Source organism: Zeugodacus cucurbitae, chromosome 5 (assembly GCF_028554725.1).
Source record: "Zeugodacus cucurbitae isolate PBARC_wt_2022May chromosome 5, idZeuCucr1.2, whole genome shotgun sequence".
NCBI lineage: Eukaryota > Metazoa > Arthropoda > Insecta > Diptera > Tephritidae > Zeugodacus > Zeugodacus cucurbitae.
Window position 1 is genome coordinate 32404356 of NC_071670.1, and position 26372 is coordinate 32430727.

The 26372-nt window shown below is 34.1% G+C and overlaps 1 protein-coding gene across 1 annotated transcript in view; it reads right to left on the minus strand.

Moving 5' to 3' along the window:
• Positions 1-1483: 1483 nt before the first annotated feature.
• Positions 1484-26372, minus strand: part of LOC105213949 (carbonic anhydrase-related protein 10) — a 96951-nt gene continuing 72062 nt past the window's right edge. Inside the window, exons 5-8 of the mRNA XM_054231309.1 lie at positions 14970-15065; positions 14486-14707; positions 7777-7960; positions 1484-5021 (exon numbers count right to left, since the gene is read on the minus strand). Of these exons, the coding sequence (XP_054087284.1) occupies positions 4999-5021; positions 7777-7960; positions 14486-14707; positions 14970-15065 (525 nt within the window). The 3' untranslated portion in view covers positions 1484-4998. The remainder of the gene's footprint in view (positions 5022-7776; positions 7961-14485; positions 14708-14969; positions 15066-26372) is intronic.

The following is a 26372-nucleotide window of genomic DNA, read 5'->3' on the forward strand; positions in this document are numbered from 1 at the left end:
CTTAGCTGCATGTAAATCGAATCGACAAGATTTTTAATTGTAATTGTATTGGAATTAAATAAGCACGATAAATATGAACAATGTTGGCTTTATGTAAATAATTTTAAAATATCTTCAATTTAATAGCATTTATTTAAAAATGAACATGCTCTCTTACATGTTGAGACTAATGTTAATGTAATAATGTTAGAAGAGGGATATGTGTTGAGTGTTATTTTTGTGAAAATGCTCGAAGTCATTTATTTTCCTATTAAATAGGAATGTAAATGAAGTAATAGACACATAGTCCGTTTGAAGATAGAGCGCAAATTGAGAAAAAAATATTAAATTAAAATTATTTGATTAGGAATATTTAATAATAATCGAAATTAAACTTCATCTGCAAATTGATATAATATAAATTATTCAACAAAATATTTAACTGAGCAATAGTTGCATTACTTCTATATGACGATATTATAATTAAAACCAAAATATTTACACGCTCGCATATAATATACTCGGCTATGTGTGACATGTGTATCAGTAACACGTTTGTGTAAGTGATTTTAAAACAATCCTCGCCTACACACAACAAATAGCTGGCACACCTGCGATTATGTATGCTACGCCTAGTGTGCGATAAGCCAACAGTTTACATTTGCGTTTACAAGCGTTAATGCGACGCCTAACCAGCGTGGTCAATATGGTTGTACGAGCATTTAAGCGCTTTATGCTGCTGCCACAACTCCACAACGCAAAGGAAGTGGAAGTAGCATGTTAAGTGGTGCCTGGAAAAGGCATAAGCTGCGGCATTACCAAGGTGAAGGTAATGTGGCCTACGGCATGGCTAACAAATTGAATATTTATTAGCTTTGTTGTGTGGCATGCTTGCATGTGACTGTTGCTAACAATATTGTGCTGCAATACGCTCACATATGTGGCATGTTATTGTTTTCATTCGTAGTTTTTGTTGTTGTATATTGTTTTTAGTTGTTGTATGCTGTATATGTATATATATCTTGTGTGAATTATTGGATTTTCACGTTACATCGTTATACAGCCGCTGTCAATGTTGCCAATTTTGCGCCGCAACATGTATATATGCATATGTTTGTATACATGCGTATCAACATATTTGCGATTTTGCAAATTAACCTCCGAATTAACCTGTGTATGTCAAAGTTGCCAGTTAATGGCGATTGTGTACAACTATCGTTGGTCGTAGCATTAATTATATTTACCGTGTACAAACTTACATCCCTTGCGCAATGTTTGACATACAAGTAGTAAATGTTTGGCGCGGCCTAGGTGTTACAATAATTGATTGCTTACCTTGTCGTCAGTCAACCACAAATAATGTGCAACGTACAACGATTATAGGCTTTAGTTTATATAAAACATGGAATCATTCTTAATAAACGAAAGTATCGGCATAAACTCTCTTTAATATTATCTGCATTACTTATTAGATAATATTCGAACGAATATACCACGTGATCATGAGGCGTCAATTCGGTCCATATTTCTTAAAAGGGATGCCGGTGAGAACGTAACCGACCCTTTTTCGCGCTATGATAATCTACTCTTTGATGCCTGAATTAAAATAAAATTGGTTTAAACATCGCATCAATTAATTGATTTATTGATAAAATACTTCGGTGAGAAGATAACCTCAATTGACCACCAATATCGTGTCATATCACACCGTTAGACTTTATCCTGTGGGGTGTAAAGTCTAAAGTCTATGCGGACAATCCCTCTTCGATTTAAGCATTGGAGCAAAACATGACGCTTGTCATTCGTCAGTTATCAGTCGAAATGCTCGAATGTGTCACTCAACGGATGGACCTTCTTAAAAATTAATGTCAAATAAAGTCCTTTCGAATGATAATAAATGTCTCCATTAAATTTGAATTTTCTGTGTTGTTTCTTTAGAAAAGAGCATTCCTTGATGCAGGTGAGTCAATTTCAGTCTAAATTTAGATCTAGGATTTACATTTTTTTGTTATCTTACTGATGACATTCAATTTATAAACGCACTAAAAAATTTCATTATTGCTTCAGCTCGAATGCAGTTTATTTAATAATTCCACCAGCTTGATGAAGCTGCTCACTTATATCTACACATAATTGGCTCTAAATATGAAAGCGGTGAGCCTCAACAAAAAAGGCTTAAATAAAAGTTTTTATCTACTATTTGCGCTCCGACTGCATAAACTAGTGTTAGAACATAATTAAGTCATTTATTTACTTGCTACATATAATATACCAGCTTGCTCGTTTAAATTGGTTGGTTTATTGGCCGAAAAAAGTGGTGAAAAAACCGAAATAAATAAAAAGTAAATAAAACTCGTAATCGTGTTGTGGTTTTGCTCGCTCAGTGTGTGGTTATCACTTTAATGCATGTTTTATTGCTGAACATATTTTTCCAACAATTATTCACTCATAATAAACACTCAAATGCGCTTAATTGTGCAAACAATAACAAATCACATAATTATAAACCAAAAATGTGCAGCCAGTCGAGGTAAAAAAATTCGAGATATAGTGAAAAAAACCATGTCAGAAAATATGTCAGAATTATGTTGCAAATACGGCGCTTAATTATTTGATGTAATTTATATCAACTTCATAACAAATATTTGTGCGCAGATTTTATTAATAAATTAAAATGTTGATATATGGCAACAAATTCCGTTTATGTCAGCAGCGCAAAATAGTGTTACAATTAAAGTGTTGTGTTTTTATGTTGTTTTTTCTCTGGCGAAATTCTTATTTTATATTTACGTTTTACAACCACTACAATTTTTACAGGTTTTTTGGTATTAATTATTCGTTAAACCGTAAATAATATAATAGTTCTAATTGAGTTTGCTTTAGTGTTTCTTTAATTTGCAATACTGCTGCAGTCGAAAAAACGAGCCGAACAAATCAATTAAATCACAAATTGAATTCCTATGAAATGGATTCATTTGAAAATTGGATGAATTTAATATGTTTGAAATGAGTAGACATTTATGGAAGAAAAACTCTCAATTAAAGAATTATTGAAGGATATGCAATTAAAATATTTAAATATGTGTACTTATATTTCAAAAAAATAAAATTTTAAATTTTTTCCATACTACTGTGCTTACTTTATTCTATTGCATAGTAACTTAATCTATTTTTAGAGTGGACCGGGTCTATTCGTCCTGGTGGGTTTATTCTACTTATTTTACTCTTGACGCTGGCGATTGCTATAACAAAAGCTAAACTTACTTAACGGTTATTATTAATAACACTTCTTTTACATAACTCATATGCAAATAAAAGTATTTCTACGAAATGCTTACATGTATATTACAGCAACTGTGGCTAGAAAAGAAGTCTTCTATTCGTCCTTTCTCCATTCGCTAGCTTAGCTTAAACAACAAAAACGGTACTGAGTTGCATTACAAGAGAGCATAAAAAAGGAAAGCCAGAACATGAGATTACGGTTTTACCGTTACTTTTTTGGAGAGCGTTTGACAAATAATACAATGATTCGTGACGTCATGGACTAAAGGAAGGAAAGCTATGTTTACAATTGTCATGAAAGCTCTACAATACATTTCATTTCTGAAGCAATCTTGTCTCTATAATTTCTGGTCAAGAATATATTTCTAGGATCCTTGGCTAGACGCTTTTTAATTTTTACAACAAGCAAGTATTGCGGCAACATTAACTGCTTCGGGAAAGTCCACCATACTTGTGTAATGGTGATTTATTTGGCATACATTAATCACCTAAATATTTTTCAAAACATAATGTCTCTCCGAAGAAAAATGTCTCAGGCGATCTATATTTGCTTGATGTGAGTAATTTATTAGAGAGCTGCTGTACCTAAAATAGTAAACGGGAATTTCCACTGTTATTTATGGAAACTACATTTTTGCAATTACCACAAAACGTCTGATTGACTCACGAAAAAAAAATTGGACATTGAAGTCACGAGAGCATATTGACATCACTCGAAGTAATTTCCCCATATGAAACTCTGTTACGAATGATTCAAAGATGCTGAAGCGAAACATGCTTCGATTATGACGTCGAAGTATGAATATTCATATATGATAAGAAAATCATGTGGTTTTTCATGGCGAAATCAGCATACATTACTAGAGTGGCATTTGAGGTGTTCTTCGAATACACTGCATTCTACTCACACTTGCAACATTCGCAGAAACGCATATGTCAGCAAAACTAAAAAGCTTAGTCAAGTACTTTTTTAGAAACGAACGAACAATGATTAATGAAATGTTGATTTGGATTCTAATTATAGAAGGCAGATGGCAAGAAGCAGTTAACAGTATATGCTATATATGTACGTATATTTATAGATATTATATAGTCGCAAATAATATATATTTCGATATTTTTTTTCGAAATATATAATTATGCTAGCTTCATCTAATGTTATACTAGTATTATATAATGTAGCTATTACTAACTACTTATTGGTATTTTCAGTGGGCCTGGTTACAAAAATATTTTTTAGTAGTTGCTTATTTACACGATTATATATGTACTACTTCCTCCGCTACTGCTTTGCCCACTTTGCTTTGCTTCATAGAAATTCTGCTCCCTTATTTTAGACACACATTTTCTAACTGCAATCTTTATTGTTAGTCTAATTTATTTTCTTTCATACAGCTACATATATGTACGTATATTTTATTTGCTTGATTTTTATATGCACCTACACTACTATTATGTATATTATATATGAACATATTTATGTATGTACCTCATTGTAACTCAGCTATGCATATGTAATTCAATAATTTCATTACAATTACATTACTACTAGAAATATATTTATTTAAATTTATGGAAGCTCCTGTTGCACGCCGATTTACGTGTACTTACGTACATATGTATGTATAAGTGTGTGCAAATATATGCTTATATTGATAACTGTTGTAAGTTGATGTTGCAAATGCGTTTGGCTTTGATTGCTGCTGCTAATGTTGTTATTTATAGCCGAGTTCCGCCTCAATGCTGTCTCCAACTTGTAGCTGCCGTAAATGGAAATGAAGTGAATGAAAGTTATCACATTATATACATCTTATAAAATATATCAAATTTATTAAAACTACACCTAAAACGATTACGGGCTTTAATTGTTGAACTTTTGCAAATAAATTATTTAATTCTGGTAAATGATTTATAAATAACGGCAATAAAATCTGTGTATATGAGAGCATAAATCTGTAATTGCGACAATATTATCGTAGCAGTTGTCTTCTCGTTGCTTTCTGAATATGAATATGCAATTAAGATAAAATAGTATATTCTTAGATAACCTTTAAGCAGGATAGCAATCATTTTTATGAAAGTGACTTCGTAAGAACACATTTGTAAATTGCTGCATATTGGTATTTCTTTTATAATTTTTATATATGAAAGGGTGGTAGATGCTTGATAAATGGTTTGAAAAACAAAGTTAAAGTTACAGTTAGAATGAGTGAACAAAAATCACCAAAAATTCTACTTTCATATGTTTAGTTTGGTATAAATTTAGTACCTCTTTAAATAACGGTTACCGAATAAAATTTTTATACTATTCAAGATTATGCTAACCAAACTGAAAATTTTCATTCTTCGAGTTTTTATACTCTCGCAACAAATGTTGCTAAAGAGAGTATTATAGTTTTGTTCATATAACGGTTGTTTGTGTCACCAAGAAATAAAAGAGTTAGATATGGGGTTATATATATATAAATGATCAGGATGACGAGTGGAGTTGAAATCCGGATGTCTGTCCGTCCGTCTGTCCGTCTGTCCGTCTGTCCGTCCGTCCGTCCGTGCAAGCTGTAACTTGAGTAAAAATTGAGATATCTTAATGAAACTTGGAATACATGTTCCTTGGGACCGTGAGAGGGTTGCTTTCGAAAATGAGCAAAATCGGTTCACTGCCACGCCCACAAAATGGCGAAAACCAAAAACACATAAAGTGCCATAACTGAGCCATAAATAAAGATGTAATAGTAAAATTTGGAATAAAGGATCGCACTAAGAAGGGTCATATTTGAATGTAATTTTTTTGGGGATGTGTGCGTGGCCCCGCCCCCAAATCTGTTATTTGTATATATCTCGCAAACCAATGATGCTATATAAACCAAACTTACTGCAGTCGATTCTCTTACGTACCCCACCACACACCATGAAAATAGTTAAAATCGGATAATAACCACGCCCACCTCCCATACAAAGGTTAGGTTGAAAATTACTAAAAGTGGATTAACTCACTAACGAAAAACGTCAGAAACAGTAAATTTCACATAACAGATGGCAGATGAAAGCTGCACTCAGATTTTTTTACAAAATGGGAAATGGGCTGGGCGTCGCCCACTTATGGGTCAAAAACCATATCTCAGGAACTACTCGACCGATTTCAATGAAACTTGGGTTGTAATAGTTTCCTTACATCTCAATGATATGTTGTGAAAATAGGCCAAATCGCTTCACAATCACGCCTACTCCTATATACCAGAACTTTGAAGACGATCTGATTCGTTTACTTTACAATATATAAAGTAAGCACTAATGAAGATATCGGTGCAGAACTTTGCACAAATACTATGTTTATAGTGTGGCAGCCCCATTCTAAAAGTCGCCAAAGTCGGACCATAGGTTTTCAAGGCCCCATATATCGAACATGAGGACCTCGGCGCTTCTAAGCTTACATTAGGGTTTCCAACTTTCAATGGACTTTATAGAATATATATGACGAATATGTGGGTCAAATTGTGTATTATATAATATTAATTAAGTTAAATAAATAAATTGCGAGAGTATAAAATGTTCGGTTACACCCGAACTTATGTCTTCCTTACTTGTTTTAATTAAGCTTTTATTATAAAGATAGGGGTTTGCTATTATGTTTTGAAATGATTTTGGCTGGCTCGAATAAATTTCAACCGAGAGGCTCTATATAGCAAATGGGGTAGAGTGCCAGCAACAAACCTTGTTTGACAATTGTCAAAAAGATCAACTCGAATAAAGTATAGCCTTATTGAAAATCAAATGTCTAAACATGTTCCGTTGCTTAGTTCTTTTTAGAAAGTTATTGTCAAATCATTTATTAAATTAATGAAAACACTCTAGACAAAAATATTTGATATGATACAAATTTGTTGAAACGATTTTAGTATTTTTCGTTTCAAATGAATTTAACCACATCTCTTAACGTTAATATGGTTTTTTAACAAATTGCTTTCTGACCCTGTACATTTCGATCCAATACCTTATGCCATTTTCAACCATTTGCATTGAGCACCAACTTCATTTTATACTCGTTGGCTTCAAGAGGCTTACCATGACGTGGTACATTTTCAAGATCGAAATTACCGCAACGAAATTTTGCAAGTCGATTTTGGTATTGGGGTTCAGTCTACACAGCTTCTATAGTTTTTTTGATAGCAAATATAATAAACAAAATATCTCGAAAATGCTGTTTTCGATCTTACTACTTCAATAGAGCACTAAACTAAAACTAAATTTTTACAAAATGTGATGTCATTAAACGAAATAATTTAGTGAACGACAATTAATAATATTATACCTAAACCTAAAGCATTTGATTCGTAGGATTTTCAGAACTTATTTTAGCTATTTATTTCCAACAGAACAAATCACTAAAGCTATATTTGTTGTCCGAAGGTGTTTAACATAAACTTGTCTGTAGTCTGATATAACTTCATGTGGTCTAATTTGTAATACTTTCAAGAACAACTATTCACTGTTATTATTTTCACTTAGTGGGCTTACCTTTATAATACACTTCGCGATACATGGTGGGACACGCAGCTTTGCCATTCACTTTTGACGTTTTGAAGTCGATGTTAGTACGAATGGGCCGGTGCAGTAGCGGCTGTGGTGGTCGATAATTATTGCCTAGCGGTGCTTTGGGGTGATCGGGGCTGCCTTGCATTAGGCGTCGTAGGGCGTGCAACTAGAACAAGAAATTTATAAAGAAGATAATAAAATTATTATAAAATAATTTAAATATTATTAATAATTATTCTTATCATTCTAGATATTAGATACAAATGTTATGAAGATCAACTTTGTGTGATAAAAATAAACTTTGTAGCGTTACTAATACAAATTTCATAGTTAAAAATAAGATAGAGTAAAGACATGTCCCTCTAATTCTCCTTCTCTTGGTTACAGATGTACATGTGAGCCCTCACATTGTTCATTTTCATTTTCAATGTCAATTTAAATTTATATAAAACTTGCATCCTTTAGTTTTATTAGTAATTTTCCAGTCTGCTTCACCGCAATCCACGGCAAAGTTTAATAAGTTTATAACTGCCAGACATTAATTATCATACCAATCTATCGGATTAGCACACACATTCTCCATATGCTTCACGCTACATAACTGCTGTCTACCGCTAAAGTTTTATATTGGAGATGAAGTTTAAGAACTCCACTCCTCGTAACTCAAACGCTAGTCACTTGCTGATGCAATTTGTTGTGCTAAATTGTCAATATGCAGAAACGTTCAAACGTACTCATTGTCATCTTGTAACTAATAAACAAGCTATGCAACTTTGTTAAATCGCTAAACAAAATTAGCTGTTCAATGAATACATGAATTATCCACATAGAGCAGAGAGTACTACAGAATTAGAAATAATGTAAATAAAGTATAAGGTACGATTAACAATGTCATGTCCCACTGTACGGCTCTGCATCATATATATGAGATTATTCCTTTGAGTTCCAGCAGGCAAACTTGTATAACAATAAGAGAGATGCAATTCTTCTTATCTCATTCTTAGTTTTATTGAATGCAAAAAAGTTACATTCTATGCTTTTCATTTAATTTAAGACTTAAGATAATCACATATATTTTCATATTCATGAAGTTTCTTATACTGTAACATAACTTATTAGGCTAAAGAGCTGGTTCGTTAGTACAGTACGGAGGAAGAATTGTTGAGATGAACCACTTGGTCCAATATAATACCACTTGGAATAATCAAAAAGTTATATAAGAATTGTGATCGTGACAACAGAAATATTATTTTTTGATTTACAAAATGCTGCTGCTACATATCAGGCGAACACATCACGAAAAGAATGAATGTATGATATTGAATGACTGCAAAATTGATTCAGTAGATATAGGCAAGGTATCAAAATTATATATTGGATAAATCTTTCATGATCCGTACGGATCTAAAATTTTTCTTCCGATCTGGTTTACACTAAATTCGAATAGGTCCACAAAAATAAGGCTTTCTTGAAAACCATAACAACAATTCAGTCCAGTCCGCTGAACATCGTATACACTTGATTGCTATATATGAATGTTTCGAAATTCATTAGAACATTAGTTTAGGATTACATTTGCGCCGCGATTAGTTATTCCTTACTGTAAGGGCCTAATATAATTTTTGACTTAAAATTACTTCTAAAACAAGTAAATGATTTCAAAAAAGTTGATATTTCAACCTCCAAAAATGCTGGAACTTTAAAGGAATTTCTTCAAAAATAAATTTCCCTAAAAATTGTGTGAATTTAAGTGCAGTTATGAAGGTAAGGCTTTAACAGTTGTTTAAGGAGTGACATATTGACTTATAGCTTTAAAAACTTTTAACTGCCTTTTCAGCTCCCACTGACATGATAACACATACGCTTGGCGCGTTATTATGCACATCGACGCGCACAAGAGCTCGAGCAAGTGCTTGAGCAAATATGTGCATACGCTTCCGTATACCACGGGTATATCTATATATGTATAGCAGATATGCATGTGTAAGTAGGGCCTCGCAGGTGTGCTGCGTCGCTGTAGTGAACCTTAAATAAATGAACTACAAAAATGTAACGCAAATGTTAATTAAGCGAATGGCAGCGTGTGGTGGGTACCGAAAAACGTGAAAAATAAAGTGAAAGAAACATGCGATAAAGCAAAGAATGGAGAGGCACAGAGTCAAGAGAAAGCCAAGCGAGGCAGGTTGTGGTCTGCTGCGTTTCAATGGTGCCCCTGAGACTTGATTATGTGGCGCGTCGGGGTACCAACAACACAGCGGCGTGCGAAATGACACGAACTATACACACACAACCACACATGCATACATATGTTCATACACCCACACAAACTATTTAAAAGCATAATAATCTATTTATGCCTGTGTGTGTGTGTGTGCCATATGCATGTTCAGCTCATATGCTGGTGTAAACGGTTGTGTACTTTTGCTCATACATATGCAAAGCAGACAAAATGTAGACGGAAGTTAAGGCACGCGAGCGCATGCTACGTATCTGCTTCACGCGACAGCATAAAGGATGCCTGCCTATAGGAATATGGGTATGTGTGTGTGTGAATGCTGTGATGCTGCCGTGTCGCATAAGTGTGTGTTTGTGTGTGTCACTGCAAATGCGGAAATATTATCTGTTGTGAGCGTAGAGCATTCTTCTCGTGTGCAGTGCGCTGCTGTGCGGCATATATTTAATGCAGCAAATTAAAACGCGCCGCAGTGGCACAGAGCCCACTGCTAACGGGAAATTACTAGTAAAACAATGAATGGCAGCATAAAAAATTTAAAATAAGTAAACGGCAAGGTAGCGTGCTAAAAGTGTGTAATGTATTTGCAAATATCTGTAATGGACAAAATTTAAAGTGCTGATGGGGTGGGCGAAAGGAGTGAGAGAGACAAAACGTATGAAAAATGACACTGACATTAAGAGTGAACGTATGCCGCCCGTAGCAGCGGAAATTGCAGTTAAGTCAGCTGCTTTTAGGTGTTGGAATATGTGTTGAGGAATAACTGAAAGCCAAAAGCTTTATAAATTATTATTGAAAACCGTGGTATAAATATGGGAATATGAACCCAACTTCGAAGGAGTGGGTGGAGAACGTTTTTAGGATTCGATTTGTAGTAAATTTATAATTAACGTGGTTACGAAAACATAAGTTAATTTTCAATTAAATTTAAGCTTGAATAACAACGGTATACACGCTGTTTCTGCAATGCACACAATACACACCTTAGATGTTTATCGTTCAACATTTAAGTATCTGCCGATAAGCTCTGCTTGTGTCTGTCACAACGGAAGCGGAACAGGTTGCAAGTAATGCCGACTAACGGAAATGACACCGGCAATTTGCGACATATACAAGTATAAATGCATATATGCATCATGCTTCACCAAGCCATGGAAGAAAAAACATTGAAAAGAAGAGAGGAGGAAGTAAAGTAAAAACCGAACGCAGTGGAAAAGAGACGATTTTGCTAGCAGGCAAGTCATTAATGTCAATTACTGCAATGGTCGAACTTCGGAGAAAAGCGCAAATCTCTGTGACTTCGCCGTGAAAACCACTCGAAAAAAGCGGCTATGAAAAGCAGTGGATGGAAAAACATGAAAATCTTGTAATACTTTCGTATACAACAAAAATAATATTGTGCATGCCATGAACAAATAAGTAAATAAACGTCGTCCGTCTATTCAAGTCTGTTGCTCTGAAAGTGAGCAATAACTATGATATGTATGCCCACTCGCTGTTTTCTTACTTTTTTTAACACCAAGCGTATATGTCACCTCAGAGTATTATAGTTGTGTTCTACTTATAGTTGTTTTTCACATTGATCTGATAATTTCGAAACCAAACCTGCTACTTGTTACACTGTTGTGATTCTTAACAATTCACTGAAGTACTTTCAAAAAAGGTATATACTTGAAATGATATTGTCTTCCCAGATTATTCATAGGAAGCCCTAGTGTAGTTGTTATATAGTCCAATCGATTAATCGGCCTTGGCAACCGCATCCGATACTGTGCATCGGTCAAAAATTTAGCATCGGCATCGGTAAAAAATTGGGAATTGGTCGGACACTAAATTGTTATCAACCAATAAAATGCGGTTGTTGAAGCAATTAACTTGACCAAATTAACTTTTTAAAGATTATCTCTTTCAAAAGTTGGCCGCGGCTACAGGTCAGATGACCATTGAATCCAATTTTAGATTTCTCGTTGGAGCATTTCGACTGGTAACTATAATAATTGGTGAAGTTTTGCTCCAAGTCGAGAATCGAACCGGCAAAAACTTGAAGTTATGTGCTCACCGAAGTGTTCTCTCAATGTCGCCGAGATCACAAGTTTCAATTTCAGGAATTCATTATTCGGTTAGCATGGCGCGATGACAGTCAGAGTTGCTGCGAACGTCGCCGAAACGATCAAAGTTCAATATACATATATGTAGATTTGTATAATATGATCAAATAGCATTTAACGAATTTTAAATTAAAATTTAAAATTTTTTAATTATTATTATTAGATTTCGTCCGAACTTAACCCTCCTTACAACTTGAACTGCGATCTTGCCATTGGCTAGTATTTTATTTTATTTTTGCCACCTTTGTGTTGAATCGTAATTGTACAAGTAATCGATAAAGCCACAGCCATGAGTATTCAGTAGTGGTTGCAACCTTCGCTTGCAGCATTGCAGGCTATTTTTGCCATTTCGCTTTTAAATATATTCATGTCTTTTTACATATTTGTTGGCGAGTCCACGGCAGCGCTTTTAAAGTGCTTGCATAAAGATTTTTATGACATTTAATAATTTTAAAATTTTATTTATAAAATTAAAATATAATATAATATTATATTAGATTCATAAATAATTAATTACTTCAAATAAAAAAAAAGAATACATTCTTAATTTTTCAAAGTCAAAGGTAATGTAAATGTCTTTATATTTTACTTAAAATTTTTAAATTATTTTAATTTAATTTTTATTTCTTAAAGAGAAGAAAAGTATTTAATCTTTCGCCTTTTTCGACACAGACGCCGGAACTTCCAGGCCATTATCTCATTATTAAGCCTCTTTAGTAGTTGGCCACTTACCATTTGCTGACATTTTAAAGCCATGAATTCTTTTCAGTAACACATGCAAAAGACATGACATTTCTGCTAGCACAACTCGAATAATACATATTCATATGAGGTCGTATGTGCTTGTCTTCCTACAAGTCTTCATTTTACAAACGTCTAAATAAAATAAGTTTTGTGTATTTATAGCTTGCGTGCTAACATTTAAAATAATTAGAACGTCATATTGTGACGACCGTGAAAAAAGCTGTAAATAATTAATTAAATGACATGATGAATTCGTCTAAAATTGTCTGCTTCAGCAAGCAACTCGCTTTACTCCCGGAATTAAGAAGAAAATATAAACAGTACTTCAAGCCAAAAAGTGAGAAAAGAAGATAACAGTGTATAAGGAATGAATGAAACACGTAAAGAAGCCTACTTATGTGCTCGAGCGCTCGCAAGGAGACAGCAACAAGTGCAGCAACACGCAAGTACGTACTTACCGTACAACATGATAAGTATACAACCGATACCGTCACAACAAGTGAAAAATGGCGAAAAGGGAAAAAAAGTTATAAGAGCGTGAGTCACGTAAGGACATACCATACATGGGCTCAGCGCTCAAAGTAACCAACAACCTAGACCGACTGCTGCGTAGCATGCTGTGCGATACGTACTAGTTGTTGGTATGCTATACTTGTATATGTAAGCCTGTAGCCATTAATGGATATGAGTGTATATTTTGCCCTGAGCATACACAAACACTCAGCCGGAATCATACTTCTTCGAAGTACCAACAATTCCAGTGGCTGAATAATAAAAAGCTGTAGAAAGGTAGTAAGACAAAATGTGTCAAGCGGCTCATCAATGTCACACTGTCAGTGGTGTCAACATCAGCTTTCATGGGTGATGTCGTTTTGGCACAGTATACCGTAGGCGATGAAAATCCAAACTAAAAAGTTGTTCAAAGTATTTTATTCGAAAATTAATAAAAGAAAATATAAATAGAAATATTCGTTTTATTGTTTAATAAAAAAAAACCCAATCTGTTTAAGTTTAATTTAAAATAAAAAGAAAATTATTTTGGCGGTAAATTTATGAAATTAAATTAAATGTTTATCGATTTGGAATCACAATCACCACTACTCTCCAATTTATCATCATCATTAGTTAGTTAGTAAAGCGTCTGTCGCAGCGGTTATTGTATGCGCTGCTTTTGTCATGGCGCACGTGCACAAATGTTACTCATACGCACCACCGTCCTCTGTGCTGTGCGAATCCCAATGCGATTGTGTAAATCATTTGAGGCTACACGGCATTAAGGTATATCTTAAGGTTATGTATTTTTCATATATTTCTGTTGACATTCGCTCTGCAGTGCTCTTGACAGCATATAAAGCATATAATTCAACGAAAAGTACTCGTACAAAAATCGCACGAACGAACAAAAGCATAAACGAATTTAAGAATGACAACATTCGCTTTTAGTATAATTAATATTATATATTGAAAATGTGTCTTAAGGGTAATTTGACGTAGATCAATCTCATGGGTGATTACAGACGCATGAAGTGATTTCAATTATGGCAGTTACATATTGTTATATTCTTGAAAATGCTGGTACGTATTGAAGATTTCATAGCAATCTTACCTGTTGTTTGGTTATGTAAATGGGTTTGTTTAGCACAACCCACGTCACAGTCTCATGACAGGCCGGTGCCGTTGTCGAGCCATCATACGTCATATATTGATCAGTTTCTGGGAGCAATCCGCGTATGGACAGCCGCTTGACGAACGCCTCATCGCCCCCGAAACGTATACGTTCCAGTTGATCGGTCAGCATGCGCAATTCTGGATTGGACAGGTCACCGAGCTAAAATATTTTTTTGGGAAAAAGGTAATTACTTTAGAGGTATTTAAAAGAATCTTTAAAGTAATAATGATATATAGAAGATATATATAAATTAGTAGTATGTCATCATTACACTGTATTTGAATTATTTAAATTATTTACGACTTATTGCAGTTTAAAACTATATCTCATACATTAAATGCTAAATTTACTTATATATTGCCGAATAAACGAACACTTTTGGCACACTATTGCTACAATGCTTTGCCAATATGAAACTTACCTGCAGCAAAATCGACACACCAACAATGCCTTGCGCTCTATTCAAAGCGTCCGAGAAATTTGCATAGAGTTGAGAATTGTAGCCGAATATTTGGATCTGTAAGTAAATAGCAGAAAGCAACAAAGAATTATGAGCCAGCCTGTAGGTATAAAGAATGAAAAAGTAGGAGTATATGGGCTTAACAATAACTTGAGTTATATATTTAGTATGCAGTTGCACAAACTCTTGAGATTGTATCTACCATAAATATATAATATATTTACTTTCATATATGTATATCTTTATATATACACTTTGCAATGCATACATGCACTTATCCTTTTATAATCGTGCTGTTATCTGAATTGCAATGATATTGCTTTTTGTGGTGCTTGGGAGTCAGTGTTAGTGGTGCATAAATAAATTCCTTAGATTGCTTGTGAAATGGTGCAATTGTTGGCTTAATTTGGTTTAACACCAATTGCTAAGTATTCTTGCACATATCGGTGGGTGTTTATGCCCAGTGGTAAGATATATTATTTCAATCTTTATTGATAAGCATGATTCTTAATATATATTTTATTAACACCAATTTAATTTATTGATTGGGCACACTCAACACGACTTTCTATAAACGCAGAAGTACTAAAATCGAGTTTGAAAATTTTAAAGAACCTTTCGTTAGGATATGTTGTAGGCAGATCTATGCAAATACAGAAGATCTCACTTAGACAGCTTAGAGCGCTGTCCATTGTGATACCAGTGAGCTGCCGGTGGATCAAAGACCCATAAGATTTTGCAAAACGCTTGGAATCTGTTACGAAATTCTTTAGTCAGCTAATGTCGATTTTAGCCTAGGTGTTTCAACCTCAGTCTGGCAAAAGCTGGACAGTGGAGACGGTAATGCTTAGATGATTCCACCTCGCCTTCCTCCATACAGCTTTGGCAACTTGCATCAACTTGGTTGTTGACCAGCGCTTGGCGAGCTCATGCGTAGTCTGCATGTCAAACGCTCTTGTCAAACGCCCGCTCCCTGCCCTCTCTGGTAAGCTTGTCCGCTTTACAGTTACCAACAATTCCAACTGGGTACCCACATGAGTCGGATAGCTAGAAGCTATTGATAAGGATCTAAGACTCTCCTTAGAGCGTAATGTCATCGATTCCAATGCTAGTATTGCCGCTCTGCTGTCGTAGTAAATACCTACCACTCTAAAAGAGGGCACCATACGGAGCCGTGTGTTCACCGTTACTTTAATCGCAGCGACCTCTGCTTAAGAGACACTGCAGTGGTCAGATAGTCTAAAGCTGGTGTTGATAGAGAGCTTCCGGCAGAAAACTCCCCCTCCCACTTTCCCCCTTAGTTTCGATCCATCCGTGAAAAGCTAACTGCACTTCTCCATTTACTTCTTCCTTCCCACATATCCATCGTAGGTACATGCGCAGAGAAGAAACCTCTAGGGGACGGTTCCGTGGTGCAGTGGTCCAAGTAATCAGGGATACAATCGAGAACCTTTCGTAGTGAACATTGAAAAGTTTACAAAGACACATGTAAGCTACTGCGGATCTATGGTTTTTTCTAAATATTAATAATGAAACCTTAAAACTGTGTGTGTTTAAATTAAAATCAAATTCCTTCTGGAAAGTCAACGACCGAATGAATGAATGTATATCTTATACGTAATACTTCAATAACGTTACGAAATTATAGTGATAATAGACCATATCAATTCAACTGGGAGGACGCAGTTTGTCATATTCATTATATCGTGGCTAGGGTTAGTTAAGTATTGATATCCGAGTTGCTGCATATTACGAATAGGACCCTTTTTAGGGGTTCCTTCGATGTCATTGTTGACTCATGAACTATTTACAGAGATGTCACTATATACTTTTTTATAGTATGATTTTGCTTGTTATCAAATAATGTGAAGTTATCCTTTTTCTATAAGAGACTGGAGACATAAACCTTCATTTGACTACATTTATATAAATGGGCCGTATGTATTTCTTATAGCGCTTTACCGATCATTATACATATTGACAATTGAAGTTGCCTTGAAGAAGGTGAGATAGTCATTTCTCGGCAATATCTTCTAAAATAAGCTTCAAATACTCTCAGCTCATTAGTTATCCAACCGATCTAGTTGAAAACGATATTTGTCGTTCCAAAAGATTTTTGAAGGATTCCGGATTTTTTTTTTTGTATATGAGGGTTTAGTACCACATTTGGGAGTTTTTGGGATACCATTTTAATTTTGAAATATAAGCCTTTACTCATCTGGTTTCGATTCAGGTGGTACAAAAATCCGTTATGTGCAAGCATGTGTAACAAATAGCATAACCATGCATAGAACTTGCAGCAAAATAACTGTAGTTATCTCATAAGAATACAACAATGAAAAAGTGCTTCGTAGTAGCAAAGAAACTGGCAATTATCAAAGTGGTACCAGTACTGAACCAAAGCTTTTCTTTATTACGTCGACTTTTTCCTGCAGGAATATTTTGTTTGCACCCATCTGAGAATGGACGCAAACAAGCTGCATACACACAAGCCCAACCGTAGTAGTTGGCTTGCGTTTGAGTATACAAATAGTTTTATCCTCGCATATGTAGCCTTGTAAGTGTTAAGTGTGATATGTTTTTACAGAAGCGCAGACCCGAATGGTAGCGCTCTTCACTTATGCACGCACACACATTTATTTCAGTAATGCCTGAACCATGTTTATCCACTGTTCTTCATCTTGTTACTGTAGTGTTTGCGCAATTTGTTATTTTTGTTGCTTTCGCCTTTCGTTTTGTTATTGTTTTATGGCACCTTGTCCATTTATTCATGGGTTTGTAGAGACATGCTTTCACACAAACACACGACCGAGTCTTTGGCGTCCTTTTACGAATAGCTGCCGCATATAAATTCCCACAAAATAATCCCAACTATCAACGGGACGCAAACAAATATACGAAGGTGGAGGAGGTTAACAAACGCACGCAGCAGCAGCAGAGGCAAGGAAAACCCATCGTAATTTCAGCAGCAACGTTGAGAGGGGACAATACAACGGTTGCTGCAGCTACTTGAAAAATTGCAACAGGCAATATTAACAGCATCACTTTGCCGTGAGTTGAGCACCAATAATAACGTCAACAAATCGAGAGGGTGTAGTATCGTTGGGGAAAGATGCTATATTATAGGTATATGGGTAAATATCACAAGTATATATACAATTTGTACGTGTAATTTCAATGATTATTACTTAATATCTTCATCACTATTTAAATTGAGAAATTATACGAAAATAAAGATACTTGTAATTGGATCAAGGAACGCTTTTGAGTATATATTTCTGTTTAAAATCGATCAGTTTTTTGCGGAGTTCTAATGTTTCAACAATTTATTTCTTAGTTACTCACTTTCTTCGCTACGCTAATCCTTTATCGTCTTTTTTAAACCATTCTCGCGCTTTGAGATATCGTATATTGGAGAAAGGGTACTCTCCTTTTCTTGACTTTTTTTGGTAAAACAATTTTTAGATATATGATTATTTATCTTTAATGGAGGATTTGTTGTATGTCTACTCACATTATCAGACGCAAGTATCGTTTTCTTTTGTCACTGTTGGCAGACATAGCTTTAAAGTTTTAGATCATTTTGTCTACCTCAAAATCAAAGCACAGAGTCTAATATCAAATATGTTGTAGTAAATATATATAAAACTGAATATATTGGTTAAGTAGGTGCTCAGGATTGTATTCTGCAAAGTCTTAACTCCATTTAAAATAGCAAAATTGCATTCCTCAACACTTTGCATACGGAATAATTCCCCTGTATTATACAGTAAATTTACTCATGTTAACAAGTAAGAATTACATAGTTATGTATCCACATACATATTTCTAATGCGCATTTAATAGTTTCTGCAACTTGATTTCACACTTGAAGTTATTTTGTGAGCAATATATGCTATTTCCCTTTCATTAGCTGCTCTTCAAAGACTTGTGAAAAGACAGTCTGACCCTGACTCTCTCAAATCAATCGAATTAAGATGCAATGTAAACTACTTGCATACATACATTAAATGAAATCAAGCATAATAATGCTGTTGTAGAGCACAAAGTGCAATTACAATCCTAGTTGCCACTATCCTGCTTACCATCTGCACACACACACAGTCATTGCGTGCAAGCATTTCCTCACAAACGCATTGACTCCGGCAAGATATTTAATATAGTGCGCACATGCTATGTACGAGTATGTTCATACATTTATCTGGCTTGAATAGTTTCCATTTGCGTTGAAAGCACAAGCAAGCTAATCAAATCAACTGCATGCGCTTCAATATCTGCATACTCGTACGAGGCTATATAGACCACGGGGGCGCCAAGGGAGAAAACACACAAGGCAACAGCGGGGAATAAACGAACGGACTATGGCAGACTGTTACTAGCCGGTCAGCCAGTTACATAAAGTGGGCACTAAAGCTTAGTAAAAACAACATCAGTGGCAACAGCTATGCTCTATTGACCCGGACAGAAGCATTGCACTTAAAACAAGCACTTATATACAAATGCAATGTGCGTGTGAGTGTGTATGTAATGGCTGTGTATGTAAGATAGTAAAATATCCGTATTCCACATATACTTTAATACCTATTTGTAAATCTATTGTCTGTAGTCGAATCGCCGGCATTGATATATATCTCTACCTATGTACATTTATTGTTCCATTACAACAGATTACACACAGCAATACTAAATGCAATCACGGCTGGAATGGTAATTTGATTTAATTAAATTTATTTTAAAAAGCAAGCCTCAGCTAAGTGAAAAATTTTTAAAACAGTTGACAAACCCACATAGAGAACAAATAAGATAATTATAAAAAAGTATAGCAAGCAGGTAAATACTGTGACGTTTCAATTCGGAGAACTTGCATAGTAAAAAAATTAAAGTTGATTAATTTATTAAAAGCAATAAAGTTAGAAAATTAATTAATTAATGGAGTTACATTCGCTTAACTGTAAAATTTACTGTGATTTTATTAAACTTCTAATCTAAGTATATCTTTAGAACATTGTTCTAAAATCCGATCCTAATATTGGTTTTAATGATACAGTCTGGAGAAATTTCGAGCTTCAGAGTAATCTAATTGTCAATCAAAACTTGAAAAGCGTTTTACTCAAAACTATGTTTTTAAAGTCGGTTTTCAGTATTTATCGAGATCTTCTCAAGAGATCTTGATGGATTTTAGGCAGCTCTTCGAAATACGATTTTCAATTATTATTTTTATTTTTGATTTAAAGTCTTCACTAAACACATATTTTCAGCTTCAGGAGATCCTGCCTTTTTCGCGGAGGCACTGCGCAAATTACGTCACTATTTCAATATTTTTCTTCAAAAATTTCTATTTAATAAGGAATAAATGTGTTCTGCTAGACTTTAAAGAGCAAAACTAAATTTTTTATATAAAAAAAAAATCGGTAATTTTTTTCACGGACGAAACCCACCTAATCCCTTAACAGAAAATCATTTGATTTACATACTAAAACTGTCAATATTCAGTGGAACTTCCACTTGAATTGGCAATTGCGTTTAGAAGCCAAATTTCATACAAATTTCCTTCCCTAATTCGAATTTCTATACCTCGAAGTTCTCCACAACTCGAACTCTTGAAGAGGCAATAGAGTGCCACTTTCATTGCATAAATCATCGAACAAAGGCGTCAAGAGCCAATAAAGCAAACTGCAACAAACCTAATTACAGAATACATGTTTTAAAGTATTTTAATAAAAATTTATGCGAAGTCAATAAATAAAACAGTGTAGAAATCTATATTTTACAGCTTTTTGAAAAAGGTTTGTTTTAATGAAAATTCTATAACTAGAAGTCTCTCTAACTTGAAGTTTTTTCTTGGATTATGGTGATTCGTTTTAGAGAAGTTCCATTGTAATTTCAACTTTTATGAATAATATTATATACGGATAGTATTGAATTTAAAGTAGATATCAAAGATAAGGTATATAATAAAGCTTCCTGAAGTTTGTATATAGAAATTTAGAAATTAAGACTACAGTGTCTCTCAAAGCTCAATTATGTTCCACATATTTTGTGTACTAATGGTTTGTATGTAAGAACGGCCACTTGGTGCCTGCCTGTAGTAGGGTAGGCTGAGTCGACAAATGAAGCAAATTAGCTCAACAGCACAATGGGGAAGCGTGTAAGCGCACTCAAATGACTAGTGTAAGCAATTTCGCTAGACTATAATGGCAACATGCAAGCTTGCCTGCACACGCACACAAATCTTAGTGTTACCATGTATATGTATGTATAAAACCGAGCATTGCAGCTAAGCTCACAGACTTAGTTACTTGTTTCTAGGTATATATGTATATATGTAAGTGTATACATATATTAACAGGCATTTAGCACTATGCAGTCTATCATTTTGTGGGCAACAAATTGCTCTCTTGGTTTTGTTTCAGCTCGAATGTGCGCGTATATCCGTTTTAACTGTTATGCTTGTGTATGTAAATCGTATATATATGTATGTGCATAAGTGAGTGAGTGGCACTCTGTCTCCTTTGTGGCGCATTTATAGCAATTTTAACTAATTGGTGTGCAAACAGCACGTATATACGTACTCTCATATATATTTTTGCACATACATACATATTTGTAGATATACATATACGTCATACATATAGACATAGCCATTTAGCAGCATTTTGTATGAAATTGACTTAGATTGTGGTTACATGTACATATGAATGCATATACTCCATGTGTGAATATTATTTGGTGGCATTTGTGTATTTATTCAATCGAAGAAACTATGTATGCGATTTGGTGTGAATAGATATTTGTCCTTCACTAGAACTTGGTGTTTGAGACATTTTTCATGGTATTTCTGCGTAATAGTCATAATAAATATTTTTATTTGCTGCTTAGCATAGTGCTTAATGATTAATTTATTATGAAATGTGATCTAATTGACTGCTTAAACGACTGAAACTTGATAATTTACTATTTGATTTGCAATCATTCATTCAATTTGAAATCTGGCTATATACATACATATGTATTTATAAATTTTTGGATGATTATATAATATTGTTCTATAATTTCGTAGCTATACTGCACACACATTCATATCTCCTCCTGTCTTTGTAGTGAAATTTGGAGATAGTCATGCCTTCGATATTCATAGAATAAATAGGAGACAATGCATGATGAGCATGCCTGCTGCTATCATATATGCTCCAAGATACGTACATGTATTATTAATATGATTTTATAAATCAGTTGTTGTTGCTATCACAATATCGAACTGTATACTATACTCCGGTCTACATATAATATATTGATATTTGCTGTCATTAGTTATGGTGCACTATAACGCCCCCAATGACACAGTTGAAACTACTTGAACACATATACAATACAAACACTAGAAGGCATACATACCTCCACATACATATATTATAACACAGAACTCACACATGTTATGTAAACGCTAATTTTCCAGTTAATTTCGCATGCATTTCGCATTCAACACATAAGACATAATGCTGAGCAAATGTTAGCCATTTGCTATAACCGATTGACCGGCCCCCAATTCGGCTGTACCACCCAGAAGTGGCGTCACCACCCAGGCTATAATCCTTAGGCAACACTTCAACACTTTGAGTGGTCACACACTCACGCATTTCACACACACACACATGTGAGTGAAGAAAGGTATTCGTGTTATTGTTCGCAGCATGCCGTTACATTTGTGTTCAGTTTCATGGAAACTCTTTCTCTAACCACTTGCTTTTCGCCCGTTGTGCTCACACACGCCTATTAGTCGGCATCGCTTTGTCTTTTGACGTCTTTTTTGTACTGATTACTCATACTAATGCCGCTTGTAACTTCGTGTTTGTGTTTAATGATCTCTGACAGGATTGACCATTGATTTTATTGCCTCATTTGCTTTGGTCGTTCACACAAAAGGTTGGTTGTCAGTGCCCAGTGAGTGTGCGAATGTATTGTTGTTGTACCTAAACGCTGTGTGCCAGTAGTATTTATGTATAATACGAGTATGTGTAAATAAAAGTTTGTATAATGTTGCATGACAAATGCATGCAAGAAAGCTATGTACAATAACAATAACAAATTAGTCATTATATACAGATAGATAGATATCTATCTATATAATTGTTATATCTAAATACAAATGCCAGACAATCAGACACTTGCGATCAAAAAAGTAGCATACTGAGCTCTGTATTAAAAACCTTTCACGTTTCAATAACTGCTAAGAATATTATTTAGCCATTGAAATTAGCTTCTTATGAATTTTAGACCCACGTTGAGTTATTAAAGGTTTTTGAGAACTGTGACAAGTTTTAAAACGGTTTAAAAAATTTACTCCGGTAGTATGTTTTCTACACAGTCGGAAGAAGAATATCAGAATATGAACATATAAATATGAATGTGTTTTAGTTTGTGTTTATTATTAACTTTAGAACGTAGAACTTGAACTTAAAGTCGTGAAATCATATTCCCCTTATATAATGAGTTCTCTAATATAATTGTTTTGTTATTATTGTTTTATAGAAAAGTTGCGATTCATATGGCTGTAGATTTCGCTATTGGCGAACCATACCAGAATCCTTACTATCGATCCCATATATTAAATCGGTGGGAGTCCAATCTGGTTCATAATTCGTTGCCAAGCTTATGTTTTGAGACTTTAAACAAAACAAAAACTTCAGATCATTTGATATGATTTTTGAGATCACAAAAAAAAAACATAAACCAAAGTTTGTTGTAATGATTCGTAAAATAATCTTTTGTCTTTAATCCAAAAACAACGAAGTTAGTTTCGAAGCCTTCCGTTCAGTCAGCGTGGAGAAAGTGACTTTGAACGTACCAACCGTTGATGCCTTCTTGAAAAAGTGATTCCATAGATTGGAACAGCAGCCGGCATTTGTACCAAAATGTCATTATAAAATATTTTTTTATACGCAAATACATACATATATGTATGTAAGTTCATATAATTCAATTTTAGTTATACAATTATGGAACAAAAGTATCCGTTTACACAGATGGTTGAAGAGTTCTTATACAATTGTGAATATAACTCTGGAAAGGTATTAATGAGAAACTATGACTATTGTGAAGTGTATACAGAATATTGAAATAACCCATATAAGATTTCATCCCTTAACTAATTGATGGATTTGGTTGGAGAACGTGTTACCTTCAGAAGTGCAGTAGTCAAATAAAGTAACACAATCAGTTATAATTATGCTGTTCCCTTTAGTAATCAACATGTATCACGTAATCGTAGTATTCAATACATATCTATCTCAAAACCAAGACACATCATTTGCAAACAAAAATGTTAATAGTCATACTACGGTGAAAACTGTATTTGAGTTTTGTTCAATAAGTATAATCTTGATTTTGCGATAATCATTTAAGTATCCAAATATTTTTTCTTAAAACGTGTTCTTCTTTAAAAGAGTAAATGATATATGGTAAACAGATATAACAGCATAGATGTGAACACGTACAAGTTGTAAGTAGTAATTACAAAGGTAATCATGTAAGAAATATACATATACTCACTGCTCATATTTTGGCAACAGCTGTATGTACTGATGCTGCTATTTGGTGCAATGTTTATAGCAGTGACTTCCTTCTGAAGTGACATGTCAATTAATGACAGGCTATTTCTCCTCGTGTTGCAAGTGTTAGTTGCCCCGATTTAAGTAAATCTATGTCATATGTGATGTAGCTTATATATTCAAAGTATGTGTGCACTTACGAAATTACTTACATCTGTGCATATCCCCCTGAGTTGCTCGGCTAGTTTGACTTAACTAGCGCACTTAAATAAGTACATAGTTAATCGTACACGTCTTGTGCCTACGTAAATGTGTTTGAATTTTGAATTATAACTGCCTTGTGGTGAAGTTTACTGCATTGCGAACACTTAACGAGTGTCTTATATGCGCTTATGCTGTTTTGAATGTCAGTCACAGCAGATTGATTAACACCGATCCAGTGACCAACTTGGAAGTAATGATTTCTTTTTGGGCCAATAGATTTATGTTTTTTAGTTTTTTACGTAGGCAGTCAGGTGTTTCTGCAAACTCCGTCTTCAACCCACAAATGTGTAATATGAATTTGTGAGCTGAAGTAGATATGTATATACAGCTGTTCTTGATCGTACAAAAGTTTGAAGAAATAAATTATATTTCCCGATTCAATTTTGTTAGAAGATTGTTTAAACCTTTTTTGCCATAAATATGTGTAAATAAGTCAAACCAAATGAGAACTTTGACTTTAACTATATCTAAAAAATGCTTTCCAGTTCAATGAGTACAGCCAACTTTTATTTGAAAAATAATAAATAGCAATATTGGGATCCATAGATATTTTTATACTCTCGCAAGATGTTGCTTCTTTATGTATATATCTCCCACACTATCAAAGCTATATAAACCAAACTTACTCGGAGAATTTCTCTTTAATATCCCATCATATACCTTGAAAGAGAAATTACCTCTTATTTTAGGTTACTAAAAATTGGTTAACTCACTTCATTTTATTGACTTGTATACAAAATGAAAAATGGGCATGGCGTGTACCAAAAATCATATCTCAGAAACTTGTTGACCAATTTCAATGCAATTTACATTTCCTTGATATTTCGAGTGGAAAATGGGCGAAGTTGTTTCACAATTTTACAATTTCGAATTTATTCTGACTCTATTCATTGGTTTATATATTGAAGAGTCAGAATAAATTCGAAATTGTAAAATTTTAACCAACTTCGCCCATTTTCCACTCGAAATAAATATCAAGAAATGTAAAGCTGAACCAATGATATATTGAAGAGTCAGAATAAATTCGAAATTGTAAAATTTTTAACCAACTTCGCCCATTTTCCACTCGAAATAAATATCAAGAAATGTAAATTTTATTGATATTGGTCAACAAGTTTCTGAAGATATCGGAATAAAACTTTGCATTTCCACTATAACTCATATACCAAATATTTTATTGTTCAAACAATTTCACGGGCTTAATAACGTATACATATGTCGGTTAATGTGTGAAGTGATTAAGTGAACGTCAAATTTTGGATATAATATATCTTGGAGGCAAATATAGTTGAAAACAAGAAAAAACGTTAACTTCGGCTGTACCGAAGCAAATATACCCTTCACAGGTGCATTTCTTTTAGTAACTATGTGTTTATGCAAATCTAAAGACGTAAGAAAAAGTAAATAAAAAAAAAAACATTTTACTAATTCTTTTTAGCCGTCAAATCCGAAAATTTTCCATACAAGCCATTGATTTCGATCGTTCAGTTTGTAAGGCAGCTATATGCTATAGTGAACCGACCTGAATACTTTTTTCGGAGATTAAATTATT